This window comes from Sinocyclocheilus rhinocerous, unplaced genomic scaffold (genome assembly GCF_001515625.1).
Source record: "Sinocyclocheilus rhinocerous isolate Xijiao unplaced genomic scaffold, SAMN03320098_v1.1 scaffold63, whole genome shotgun sequence".
Classification (NCBI taxonomy): Eukaryota; Metazoa; Chordata; class Actinopteri; order Cypriniformes; family Cyprinidae; genus Sinocyclocheilus; species Sinocyclocheilus rhinocerous.
Genome location: NW_015659563.1, coordinates 1,498,216 through 1,511,671, shown reverse-complemented (window position 1 = coordinate 1,511,671; position 13,456 = coordinate 1,498,216). Strand labels below are relative to the sequence as shown.

Below are 13,456 nucleotides of genomic sequence, written 5' to 3'. Positions count from 1 at the left end.
CCAACTAAGCAAGCCAGAGGCGACAGCGGCAAGGAACCAAAACTCCATCGGTGGCAGAATGGAGAAAAAACCTTGGGAGAAACCAGGCTCAGTCGGGGGGCTAGTTCTCCTCTGGCCAGACGAACCAACATTTTGTGGTTCCTCGAGGTCTTGCTGAGGTTTTGTGCAAATGGCCATATAGTTGATGAGGCCTTCTCTGGGGATCTGTCTGTGGGGCTTATCTAGTTGACATGGTCTCTGCTGTCATTCAGGGCTGTAGAGTTCATCTCTAGGTCCTTATACACCATCTGGTCAGGATATGGACTGGATCAGGATGGCTATGGTGACCTCAGAATAAGAATGAAACAGACAAATATTAGCATAGATGCCATTTTTCTTACGATGTAACGAGTACATTGGGTGGTATGGGAAGTGTTCCTGGTTGGCCTAATTAATGCAGCCTAACAATCCTTTCAAGAATTATAGAAATGTGATAGTGTATTATGTGTATGCCAAGTTAAAGAGACGGGTCTTTAATCTAGATTTAAACTGACAGAGTGTGTCTGTCTCCCGAACAACGCTAGGTAGATTGTTGTGGTACTCCATACTGTACTTGTGATCGATATGATACCTCTTCATTCACTGCTACGAATAGATGACGGTCAGTTAAGCACAATATGAACCATGGAATTCCACTAATGCCAACATCATTTTCTAGCCTATTCAAAAAGAATGTTGTGGTCGATTGTGTCAAATGCAGCGCTAAGATCCAGTAGCAGAAATAAAAAGAGAGAGAGCAGCACCAGTACTATATGGAAGTAATAATTAAATTTGCATTTTTGCTCCCTTAGTTCTGTTTTTTTCAGAATTTAGCAGTAGGAAATTACTAGTCATCCAATTTTATGTATAAAATATGCATTCCGTTAGTTTTGCGAATTGGTATATTTCGTCACGCCGCAAAGAAATATATAGCTGAGTATCATCGGCATAACAGTGAAAGCTAACACCATGTTACCTGATGATTCCCCCAGGCGTAACATGTAGGGTCCAAAGGTCCTAGTACTGAGCCTTGTGGTACTCCATACTGTACTTGTGATCGATATGATACCTCTTCATTCACTGCTACGAATAGATGACGGTCCGTTAAGCACAATATGAACCATGGAATTCCACTAATGCCAACATCATTTTCTAGTCTATTCAAAAAGAATGTTGTGGTCAATAGTGTCAAATGCAGCGCTAAGATCCAGTAGCAGAAATAAAAAGAGAGAGAGCAGCACCAGTACTATATGGAAGTAATAATTAAATTTGCATTTTTGCTCCCTTAGTTTCGGAAATATATTTTGAACCAATCACCCGAGCTGTTATGCCATGTGACTAATTGGCCATAGTAAAATGGCGTCCTGACTTTGGTTGGCTGTTTGCACCACTAGAATGCACAGAGAAAGCACACAAGCTGATGTTGTTGGGACAAACCTGACCATGCTAAATAGCCAAATCTTGACCCCTTGACCCAGTGCATCTTGGTACGGCATGTTTGAATATAGGCAAGTGTGAATGAGATTTGAGAGCTACCGGAGAGCAGAGTTTTAACAGCCGAGCAACTGCCACTGAGATGAATAGGAATACTAACATGTAACATCGCACCAGGTATTACATGCATTTATGTCTTTAAATACGTTTAAAATAAGTTAATAAATAAAATAACTTAATATAAACTTTCATTTTAGATACACTCCTCCAAATATAATTAAATAATAAACAGGCCATATAAAAAGATTACTAATGCACTAAATGTGTTTGTGTGGTGGGATTCTGCTGATAGAAATGAAACTTTGTGGTTCTCTGGGACGATTTGGAAGCAAAACGTGATGCGCACTTGATTTGTAAATCTGGGACCATGCCATTGTGTGTCCCTTTCTGTTGACAGTTGAGTTTTTTTGTACTTCCTCTTTCAATGTAAAGTAATTCTGTGGTTTCCAAGTATTTGATGCAAAACCAGCATTTTTTTGCTTATACAAAAAATCACAAAATATTGCCTGATCATTTGCATTTGTTTGATATTTTGCTTTATATTTTGCATTATCCAATATCCAATGAAATTACAATTTAGACAACACATGACAATTTGTAACTATTATACGATTTAGCAAACTGCTTTATTAAAAATTATAAAAAATGTCACGTTTTAGCAAACTGGTTGCGAATTCTTATCTCATTTGTAAATTTTTGATTGACTTGGTCACGCCCCACTGAGGATTTTGTTTCAGGGTTCAAGTTCATACTTTTTAAATTAAAAAGTGTATATTTTCATACATACTGGCAAGTTGGTGGCAAATTCGTGTGAAATTCTACGACCTCATTCGTACGTTTTTGGTTGACCTGCTCACGTCCCACTGAGGGTTAAGTTTAGAGGTGCAGTTTCACTATTTTTATTACAAATCATATTTTTTTTGATTACCACAGATGTGTTCCAGCTCTAAGAGTTAGTGCACCCTCAGTGCTGGTGAATTTATACAAAATTGTGACTATATATAAAAAAATAAATTTAAAAAAAAGTTGGTTGATAGCATTCATTGCTTTGATTATATGAGTTCCTGTGGCAGGGTTAGCATAAGGAGCCACAGAAGCATTAAGGCAAGACTGATGATTGTTGATCTATCTCTACAGTATACTTTTGTCCCCCATACACTGTGCCAGCGGTCCCCTGTCCCCCACTGCAGTACTGATGATGAGGACCCCGGGGGACGCAGTCCACCCTTTGAGGTATCCGAGGGTGAGGACGACAACGACAGACATCCAGGCATCTCCAGCACTCTATCAGGTGAGCTACAAACAAAAATGTCTCGAGTCCGAGACAATATTTTCATGGTCTTGGTCTTGTCGTGGACTCAACCTATGTAGGTTTCGGCTTGGACTTGGTACCCAAATGAGCTGGTCTCGACCACACTGTAGCGTACTACAATAGCACTCTTATTATTTCTGTAGTATGAATTAAAGTAAGCACATTACCAAAAATATTAGTCCCAAGTTTCTACTTTTAAACCTTCCAGATCATCTGGCCCCATTATAAGGTAATCAACAACAGTTCACTAATGCTATCTACAGATCTTGGTTATGCTTTATTTTTGGTTACACTCCCATTAGAGCATTAGTAGACTGTTGGGTTAGGGTTAATAGAATAAGTTGACGTGTACTTGCAAAGTTACCTATAGTCAATAGTATGTCTGTTGAGGACCATCAGAATGAAGTGTTAGCAGATATTAAGCAGACAGTCTACTAATACTCTAATGACTGCTAGTTGCAAAATTACCTAGTCAATAGAAATATAAGGAATCACATTAGGTATCAAAAGTGGCGAGCCATCCAGACTTTAAACTGAACGTCAACTTCTACAGGAAACAAACGGAAAGTGCGTCTCTATCAGTTCCTCCTGGACCTCCTGCAGGACGGAGACATGCGGGACTGCATCTGGTGGGTGGACCGAGAGCGAGGCATCTTTCAGTTCTCCTCCAAACACAAGGAGACACTCGCCGGCCGCTGGGGCCAGCAGAAGGGCAACCGCAAGAAAATGACCTACCAGAAGATGGCCAGGGCCCTGCGCAACTACGGCAAGACCGGCGAGGTCAAAAAGGTCAAGAAGAAGCTCACGTACCAGTTCAGCAGCGAGGTGCTGAGGAGGATGACTACGGACAGGAGGCAGTATCATCACTGAAACTCTGGACACAAAACATTTCCTTTAGATCCAGTGTCTCTTACCTACAATATTCTCAGATTCTCTCCTCTGCCATTGTTCTGCAGCAAAACATGTAATCTCAGGGATATGTAATATGTATAGGTAATATAGGGGTATAAAATATTTGAGTAGCTGACAAATGGACATGGACAATAGACATTTTTAAGGTCAAAGTGTATGTATTTTTAAAAGAGTACATGCTTTCATGTTTTGATGCTGTAACTGGTTTGTTTTCCCCCCACTTTTAAATTGTCTTGATTTCACTATTGTTACATTTCAATTGTCCAGTGGTGTGACAAATGCATTTGAAAAGGTATATTTCATGTAGTCTCTTAGTTAATATGGTTATGAAAACTGCATGCACAATTATACTACAATTTTAATAATATAATTCTAATAATAATGTTACACTTATAATAATAACATTACACTTCAGGACGTTTACATGTATTCAGCTATTTTGACACATTTTGACTTCCATATGCTTCATCCACACAAATTAGCAAAGCTTTAACTTATTTTATGCCTAGTAATGCTAAAAATCTGTGTTTATATTATGCAGAGGCATCCCATCGCTGAATAAATGAACCTGGAAGTCCTTCTTGAAAATAGCTTATTTACTTCCTGTTGGGTTCCTATAGCAACAAAGATCCTTAAGAGATTCAAGACTTAAAAAATAGATTTTTTGAGTCACAACCACTGATCTCTCTCTCTCTCTCTATATATATATATATACAGATCAGTGGATACAACATATAATTCACAAGGAGCATTTTTGGGAAGAAAAAAAATATATATATTTAGTATTGCTATCTACTCTGTTCATTTTGTCTTTTCTGGATTTCAGTTTGTGATATAAACAACCAAAAACTAAAACACCATTTAAATAGATAATTTTATGTCTTTTATCACATTTTTTTTTTCATTTAGCAAGGATGCATGAAATTGATCAAAAGTGACCGTAAAGACAGGTATATAATACTTATAATATTACAAGCAGTTATTTAAGTAGTAATGTTTCACATTATTGTATTACTGTATTTTTGATCAATTACAAGCTGCCTTGGTGAGCATGAGACAAAAACACAAACAAATAAACAAATCTTACTAACCCCAAACTTTTGAGCTGTAGTCCAATGACAGTCATTCAAAAAGTTATATATGAACAATAACTTTTTTCTTAGTTTTATATTTTAGTATTATTATATAGAGTATTATAGCCATCCTTTTGGTAGCTGTTAGAAAAACAGTTAATGAAGTGAAAGGTGGGAAAGAATTATTTGTCTATTTACTTATTAATTACATGCTTCCTATTAATTAGACAAGTACAGCATGTGGCAAGCATGCAAACTGGTTAATAACTACTATAATTCAGATGCAGTTTTAACGCAACTCTGATAAACCACATTTCTGTTTTTGTTTATGCAAGTCAGTTTTCCTATTCGGTCTGTCTCATTGTAATAATTTGCCATATTGTTAGGATTATAAAGTTAATGGCGATACTAATATATTTATATTATGAATTATACTTCGAATTACTTTATAAATAAAATATCTGGCAGACCATGATATGAATTGGCAATCCATAAAGTTACATTTCTAGTAATTGCAAGAATTGATGTCTAATCTAAAGAAGTTGCTCTATGCTGCCACCCAGGGGACCATGAACACACCCCACATACAACAACAAATGATTCACAGAACTTGATTTCATTGCTCTTTAGGGCTTTTCCAAAGTTATTTTCATCAGAATTCGGTTTCTGTTTTTAATGGGGAAATAATTTGTGGGCAGGAAAATAAATAGAGAGCAAAAGAGAAATCTGTAAATGATAGCACTGTCTTTTGATTTGTGTATGTAGAGTTAAATAGAAACCGAAATGGGATTCGAGTACACAATATAAAGGACAAAGCTACTAAAACAACAGGAAGTAAAAATCATAGGAAGACTGCGTAGCAAATGTGTGCAACTTTTGTCAAATTTATTATTATCACATTGTTTTTGTTCAGTTCTTAAGTTAACAGCGGTCTCAAAAGAGTAAATCCTAAAAACTAGATGTATGTAACAGGCTTGTGCTGTAGAATTGAACGTCATGGTTAAAACAGAGGCATAAGAAAATATTCCACATATCTGGTATCAGTGTGTCCTGCGGAAACAAGACATATGTCATAGGTGTATTATGCACCAGAAATACTAAAATTCAACATTTAGAAATTTCCCATAATCTGTATACTTCCCTTATAATAATCACACACCGACAAAAAGCAATAAATCACCCACTAACGTCTTTATAAGTATAGAACAATTATCTTTAGACCGATAGAAATATCATCAATCGCCAGAGATTGAAAATAAGCTAGACCTCCACTATGTTAGTGTATGTTTTTTAAATAACACTTTTCATATCTCTCTGCTTTAGGTTATTAAATGCACCATGTAATATATATTCCAACTGTTGTTCATTGTGCTCTCATTTAAAAATCAACAAACACTGCTCTCTGTTTAGGCTCGGCTGGAAGGACTCCATAGTGATGGCATTTTGCTGTCTTGAGCAATAATGACATGATGTGCAAGCAGCAGCTTCCCGTTCAGTTGTTGGCGGCATCAGCATGTCTGGGCCAGTTGTCTTCCTCAGAGGCGGAGTCAAACTCTTCCTCTGTTTCTTTGGGAGGAGCTCTGGATCACAAATACACACACACAAAAATCTAAGTTTATTTTGCACATTCTTAGTTGGGACTCCAGACTCAAAAACTGACTAGGGAGCCGCTGAGTCCTAAAATGAAACAAAAAGTCAAATGACTTTTTGAGTTGCCAACATTACAGGTTGATATGGATCTACTCATTTGATCTACTGAAGTGGCTGATTTAAAAAAAAAAAAAAGATCTGAAGATCTGAAAGGATTGGACTGATTCATTAAAAAGAACCAGCTCCAAATCACACTTTATGTAAAAGAACAACAACAAACAAAAAAGATTGCTACCAACTACATTAGTTCAAAGCCTTAATTTTGTTGCTTCAGCTTTATGACTAATGAAAAACTGTCAAAACCTGTACCTAATGTAACGTGGTCCACATTTGCCCTGGATCACCTCCTTTGTCAGTTCCACAGCAATGATGTCAGATTGAGGCACCTCAAACATGGGCTCCAGCAAGAGCTTCTCCTGAAAGATCAGAGATGACACACATCAGAGATGTACCTGAAGGATTTACAGCAGAGATGTTCAGTCCTGCTTCTGGAGTGACAGTATTTTGGAGTGTTTAACTCCAACCTCATTTAAACAAAACACCTCAAGCAGCTACTCAAGGCCTTCCAGACAGGAGTGTTGTGGTAAACTGCAGCTAAACTCCATAGGACTTTGGACCTCAAGAAGAAGTTTCGGACATACTTGCCGCATTTACATTACATGGTTCAAGTAACCTAATTCCGATTTATTCCTCCCTCCCATGTGGCACAGATCGGATATGACCAAAGAACAGGAAAAAGCGCATCGATTTTGATATGTGGAAATAAATCTGATATCAATCGGATACATGCATTTGCGTCTGCCATACCAGGACAGATCGGATATTCCTGTCAATACAAGTCATATGTCATTGAAAAAGCCATGCTAGCAAATGATGTTGACTCAGGTGGATGATTTTCCAGGTTAGTACCAGCAGTTTTGCCAAGTCTGCGGCTTTCCTGCAGAATTGGGCTTATTTTAAAAAGTGAGTGAAGTGACGTGTGGCCAAGTATGGTGACCCATACTCGGAATTTGTGCTCTGCATTTAACCCATCCAAGTGCACACACACTGTAGTGAACACACACACCGTGAACACACACCCCCGGGGTCTCACCTCACACATTCATAGTCATATGAATCATAGTGGCCTATGATTCAGTCATAGGCCACGACTGCCCTAATGGTTTACACTGTTGCCATGGGTTGCTTTTTAGTGCATAGGTTAAAGCGATCTCTCCCCCTTTTTTGACGGAGGGGGGATCACCACCACACGGGAAACCCGTGGAAAAAACATGATTGGGCTAATTTTGATTAGAAATTGGGCTGGTTTTGTTTCGCAAACCTGCCAACCCTGTTTCCGGGTCAGTATATCTACCCTGAGTTGTTTCGTCAAGTGTACAGTGTAAATGCAGATATCAGATATGGGTCACTTTTAAAAGAAGATGTATGCTGGTCGTCAGAAAAAAATGGATGTAGTCAACAAATCGGAATTGGGCATCAAAAACTGCAGTGTAAATGTGGCATTACAGAATTCATATCTAAAAGAATAAGACCACAAGAACGGACAGGCAGATCTTGAATGAGGCTTTGATTCCTGTTATTTACCATGATGGAGCGGAGACCCCTGGCTCCTGTCTTCCGTTCCAGTGCAAAACGGGCGATTGCGCGTAATGCATCTGGGGTTACATTCAGCTCACACTGAAACAAAAAAAACACAAAACCAGAAGATGACTAACTAGACTTACTACTGCCCTAGCAAGAACCACTAAGGAGTATGAAATATGGGTTACACCATGGTGTACTTCAGGGGTGTCTGATCCGGCTCCTGGAGGGCTACTGTGTTTAGCTGAGCTGAGTTTAGCTCCAACCCTAATTAAACACACCTGAACCAGTTAATAAAGGTCTTCAGACTCACTAGAAACTTTCAGGCAAGTGCGTTGGAGCAGTTTGGAGCAAACACTGCAGGATATTGGCCATCCAGGAGCAGGATTGGACACCCTGGTGTACATGTAGCATGATATACATACTTTATCCATACTGAAGAGGGCCTGATACTGAGGGATCACTGCATTACGAGGCTCTGTAAGGATCTGCACCAGCATCTCTTCATCCAGACTGTGCAATGGCACCACCACAGGCAGACGGCCCACAAACTCTGGGATCATGCCAAACTCCATGAGGTCCCGTGCTTCAACAAGCCGCAGGAGCTGGTCCTTTTCCTCAATCTCTGCCATTGCGTCCACATCATTTCCTGAGCTGTTGGCCAGATCTGCAGCTGCTGCAGCTCGACGCCCTTTGCCCAGGTTAGAAGGAGTCCCAAAACCAAGATACTGCAGGGGACATCAAGAAAGTGTAATATACTGATAGTCAGATCAATTTTGAAGAACCAGTAAATAATTATACTGTAGAAAAATCACCTTTTCATTTTTCCTACGGCTGATGATCCTGTCCAGCCCATTGAAAGCACCTGATGCCACAAACAAAATGTTGGTTGTATCCACTTGTACGGTCTCTCCTCTCAACTTTCTGCTGTTCTTCTCTGGAACATGAACAATTGTTCCCTCAAGCAATTTCAGCAAACCCTGCACAGACAAACAGGAACATCAACATCCAAAGAAATTACACAATGCAAAAAGGTTCAATTCTGCTGGAGCTTTCTGTTCTGCAGTGAATTACCACATTATTCTGTTTATCCTACTACTCGTTGCTGGTTTGTGTCCTACTTCACAGGTTGATCCTTCAAGATTTTCTAAGAAGCGAGTACATAAAATCACAACAGCTAGCCACTGGGGTACCTCAAGGTTCGGTTCTTGGTCCGCTTCTCTTTTTGATATAAACGATACAGCTGGCAACATTAAGAAACATTTTTTATACCTTTTAAGTTTAACCTATCTATAACAATTCAACACACTATCATTATTCAGCTGGTCATGACAGTAACAACCCCAGCTAGGTCAGCTATGAACCCGTGGGATAGTGTTTGATTACCAGTTGACCACTGCTTACTAGGCTACCTGGTCATGCAGATTCTCTTTAGCATCAAGATGAGACCCTTCCTGTCTTTCCTTCCTGTGCTTGTCATCTCAAATGCAGATTGCTGTAATGCTCTGTTGGTCCACCATCTGGCATGTGAAACCTCAACATGATTCAAAATGCTATGGTACATCTGGTCTTCAATGAACCTAAACACTTCTCAGTCTCACTGCACTATTTGCTATTAGTTGCCCACATTGTCTGGATCTGTCAGGTCTAGATTCTGGCAAGTGTGCATCAGCCTTTATTACGGATCCTTTTGATTTATGTTAATTTTCATATTAAAACCTGTGATTTACAGTGTTTTCTAACCATGTACAATGCAAAAAACTTTCCAGAGACAACTTTCCAAGTCTGTCCACAGTTCCAGTTAGGGTCAGTTCATCTAGTCCAGAATTTGTTTGCTGGACCATTTATATTTTTTTCCTTTTTTTTCTTCCTTTCTTTACTTTTTTTCTCTCTTTGTTAAATTATTACCTCTACTGTATGTATTGGTATTGGAAAACCCCCTTTCTTATTTTATTATTATTATTTTTTTAGGCCAGCTTTGTAACAAATGTACAAATTTGTTATACCCAAATTTATAGAAACCTCTATATCTCAGCTCAGGAGTTCCTTGGAACAAAACTAATCTCACCAGTGCTTTTCAAGGTTAAACATAGTCAAGCCACTTGAGATAGATTAACCCTTTAAACTATATTTATGTGGAAGAGAAATTTTATGACCAAGTGACCAAAAAAAAATTCCTGTCATTGTTCAATGTGCTCGCAGCTCCTTAGATTTATATGAACACAATGTGGTTTATTCAACTCACGAGTTATTCAACTAACTAATATCTACTTTAAAAATTGCTGCACTGTTACACAAATTTGTGCATTACTTGTACATCATTAACTGTAAATAAATTACATAAATATCTATTCAACAATTCTGATTGTACGTTCAGGCAGCAGCCCTGATAAGAGATTTACAGCCGTGTAAAGTAGTCCATTAGGCCAGTAACTCTGTGTATTGGCAGTGACAGAATCATAGAGCTCTGGGAAAGATGAATGTGGCTGAAATATAATCACAGACCTGCTGAACTCCTTCGCCCCCGACATCTCTCAGCTGATGAATTCCAGGCACACTGCCAATCTTATCCACCTCATCCAGGAACACTATGCCTGCAAGAGAATGACAAATGAATGATAAATCACAGACCTCCAAACAGACAGGGTTAATTTTTAAAAATAGTAAGTTCACTTAGAAAGAGGAATCAAAATGTTTCAGTGAAACGTTCAAAGGTCAAGCATGGAGGCGTTTTATATCAGTCAACTTCTGTTCCTCGTAATGAAAGATTATGACATTGATTTTTTTTTATTGAACAGAACATAAATTAACAGCAACACCTTGACATAGTAACTTATACATAAGAAGAAACCAGTGATGGATATATACACACACATACAAGAAAAGAAAAAAGTGCAAACTATAACTATCAGCTCACCAGCTAGATTTAATCAATATTTAAGGATAAGAGCAGTGGGCTGAAAATTGTATTAAATCTGAATAACTGGTTTTGTGTTTCTGATGTGTGTTTTTCTTAAATGATATGTTCCCTTAACAGATGTAGCCATTGTGTAATTGATATTTGGAATTTATTTTTTCAATTAAGTAAGATTGTTTTCTTGGCGATAGCTAGAGACATGAGTAAAAGCACTGAATATTTAAAAGACGGGTTGTGGTTTTAATAGAATTCCTGATTTGTAGGTACTAATAATACTGTTCTTTTCCTAAATTAAATTTCTGCATTAATTCTGCAAATGTTGACGTGTGGTATAAGCTCATGACTTATCAATGCATTAATCTGCTACCAAGCAGTGAGAGTTATTATAATCATCAAACTCTTAAAGAGATTTTGTTGTTTGATTTTTTGGTGAGTGATGGAATATCGGATATGGTTATTTCTTTACATTCTGCTTGTTCTAACTCTAGCCACAGGTTTTGGATAGTGTCATATCTGATCCATTTGCAAATATGTTGTAGATGAGACGCTAAGTAATAGAGTAGAAAATCTGGTCTGAGCTTTATTTTTTTGAAGTTTTTGTAAACTTATTTTAGGGTTCTTGTTTTTCCAGTAAAATTAGCTTATTGTTTGATTTAATGATGTAAACTTTCCTGTGCAGCCAACGAAATTTCTTAGTTGGCTGTACAGGAGTCATGGTGAATAAGTAAAGGACTTTTGGTAGTGTTCACATTTGAACTGTTGCAATTCGACCTTTAATGGAAAGTGGTAGGTTCATCCATCTAGTTAAGTCGTCTTCTATTGTTTTTAACAGTGAAATTAAATTAGGTTAAAAAATTAAAAAGGTTAAAGTCTTGTTAAGTCTGAAAGGTTCTGGGAAATGTTTATTCCTAAGTATTAGTGTTGGAACGGTTCGCGGAAAAAAAATCGACACACACGGTTCGGCACGCGCTAGGACCACTTTCAACTTAAATCTGACAACACATCTGTAATATGGTTTGCTATAAATAACACGTAAAACAAACAGGGTTCGGCTAATATATGCTTCTGTTGATGGATGCGCATTCTGGCTCCCCAATACATTACAACAACAGCGATGAAAAAAATCTGACAACGCATCTGTAATATGGTTTGCTACTGTATAAATAACACGTAAAACAAACAAGGTTCGGCTAATGTATGTTTCTGTTGATGGATGCGCATTCTGGCTCCCCAATACATTACAACAACAGCGATGAAAAAAAAAAACGTGGACAAACCGTTCACTCTGGTTCAATGTGAATGCCGTATGCTGGAATATGAGCATTTATTCCGTCATCACCCGGGTGCTGATAGCGCGCGCGCACACAGGTGAGACCTGAACAGCACACGTTATCTGTGTTTAAGCTAAACTCATTTAAGCTTTGCTCATTTAAGCTTTTGTAACTTTAATAAAGATTAATCTTTAATTTATACAGTCAAATATGCAATGCTGTTTTACATTTCATTATTTTATTCAATATATGTACCTGAAACTAATGTTAAACCTACCTAAAAAAACTGAAATCACTGTTTATTTTAGTTGTATTTTTACTCTATTGTATTTATTTGTGCTGTTGCTAGTAGTTAGATAGATTATTCTTATTTTCTTAAATTTTTATTTGACAGTATAGTTTTTGCCTAAACATAGCACATACCAAACCGTACCGAAACCGTGACTCTAAAACCGCGACACAAACCGAACCGTGAGTAAGTTGAACCGTTCCACCCCTACTAAGTATGCAATATTATTTATTGTGAATGAAGTGTCCTGTATACTAGTGTCATGTGGATTCATGTTCAGTGGTAAAATTGTTGATTTGGTCCAGTTTATGGAATAGTCTGATATAGTAGAATATTTGTTGATGAGTTTAATTATTTCTGAAAGTGATGTTTTGTGATTTTGTAGAAAAAGTAAAAAATGTCATCTGCGTATAAGGACATTTTATGATTAGTGGTGTGTGATAAAACTCCAAAGATGTTATCATTCTGTCTTATTGCAGCAGCAAGAGGTTCTATAAATAAAGCGAAGAGTAATGGAGATAAGGTCCCTCGCTGAAGCTGGAATGGTGATGATATTATGCCATTTGTTATAAAAGATGCTAATGGTGTATTATATAATGTTATAATCCAATGGATAAAGGAATCTCCGAACCCAAAATTCGTCTCCTCCGCGTCACCCTGGTGCCATTTTGAAGAGTATCCACTGAATGCAAACAGCGTATGCTATTCGGTGCCAGCCGCACCACACGGATACGTTGTTTTCGTTTAAATCAAAGTGTAAACAACGTAGAAAACGTATCCACGTGACGCAGCTGACACAGAACAGCATAAGCTGTTTATGTTCAGTGGATACTCTCCAAAATGGTGCTAGGGTGGAGACGAATTGTTGAATAAAGTCGTTATTTTTGTTTTCTTTGCATACAAAAAATATTCTCGTAGCTTCGTGAAATTACGGTTGAG

General features: G+C 37.8%; 2 protein-coding genes across 3 annotated transcripts in view; one reads left to right on the top strand and one right to left on the bottom strand.

The window, feature by feature from the left end:
* LOC107723958 (transcription factor PU.1-like) overlaps positions 1-4,093 on the top strand; it is a 7,466-nt gene extending 3,373 nt beyond the window's left edge. For both annotated transcript variants that reach the window (XM_016532688.1, XM_016532687.1), the window contains exons 4-5: positions 2,650-2,803; positions 3,378-4,093. In XM_016532688.1, the coding sequence (XP_016388174.1) occupies positions 2,650-2,803; positions 3,378-3,694 (471 nt within the window). In that variant the 3' untranslated portion in view covers positions 3,695-4,093. The remainder of the gene's footprint in view (positions 1-2,649; positions 2,804-3,377) is intronic.
* Positions 4,094-5,673: 1,580 nt separating this feature from the next.
* LOC107723973 (ATP-dependent Clp protease ATP-binding subunit clpX-like, mitochondrial) overlaps positions 5,674-13,456 on the bottom strand; it is a 19,251-nt gene continuing 11,468 nt past the window's right edge. The window contains exons 10-15 of the mRNA XM_016532708.1: positions 10,546-10,634; positions 8,856-9,020; positions 8,466-8,768; positions 8,044-8,136; positions 6,769-6,875; positions 5,674-6,389 (exon numbers count right to left, since the gene is read on the bottom strand). Of these exons, the coding sequence (XP_016388194.1) occupies positions 6,302-6,389; positions 6,769-6,875; positions 8,044-8,136; positions 8,466-8,768; positions 8,856-9,020; positions 10,546-10,634 (845 nt within the window). The 3' untranslated portion in view covers positions 5,674-6,301. The remainder of the gene's footprint in view (positions 6,390-6,768; positions 6,876-8,043; positions 8,137-8,465; positions 8,769-8,855; positions 9,021-10,545; positions 10,635-13,456) is intronic.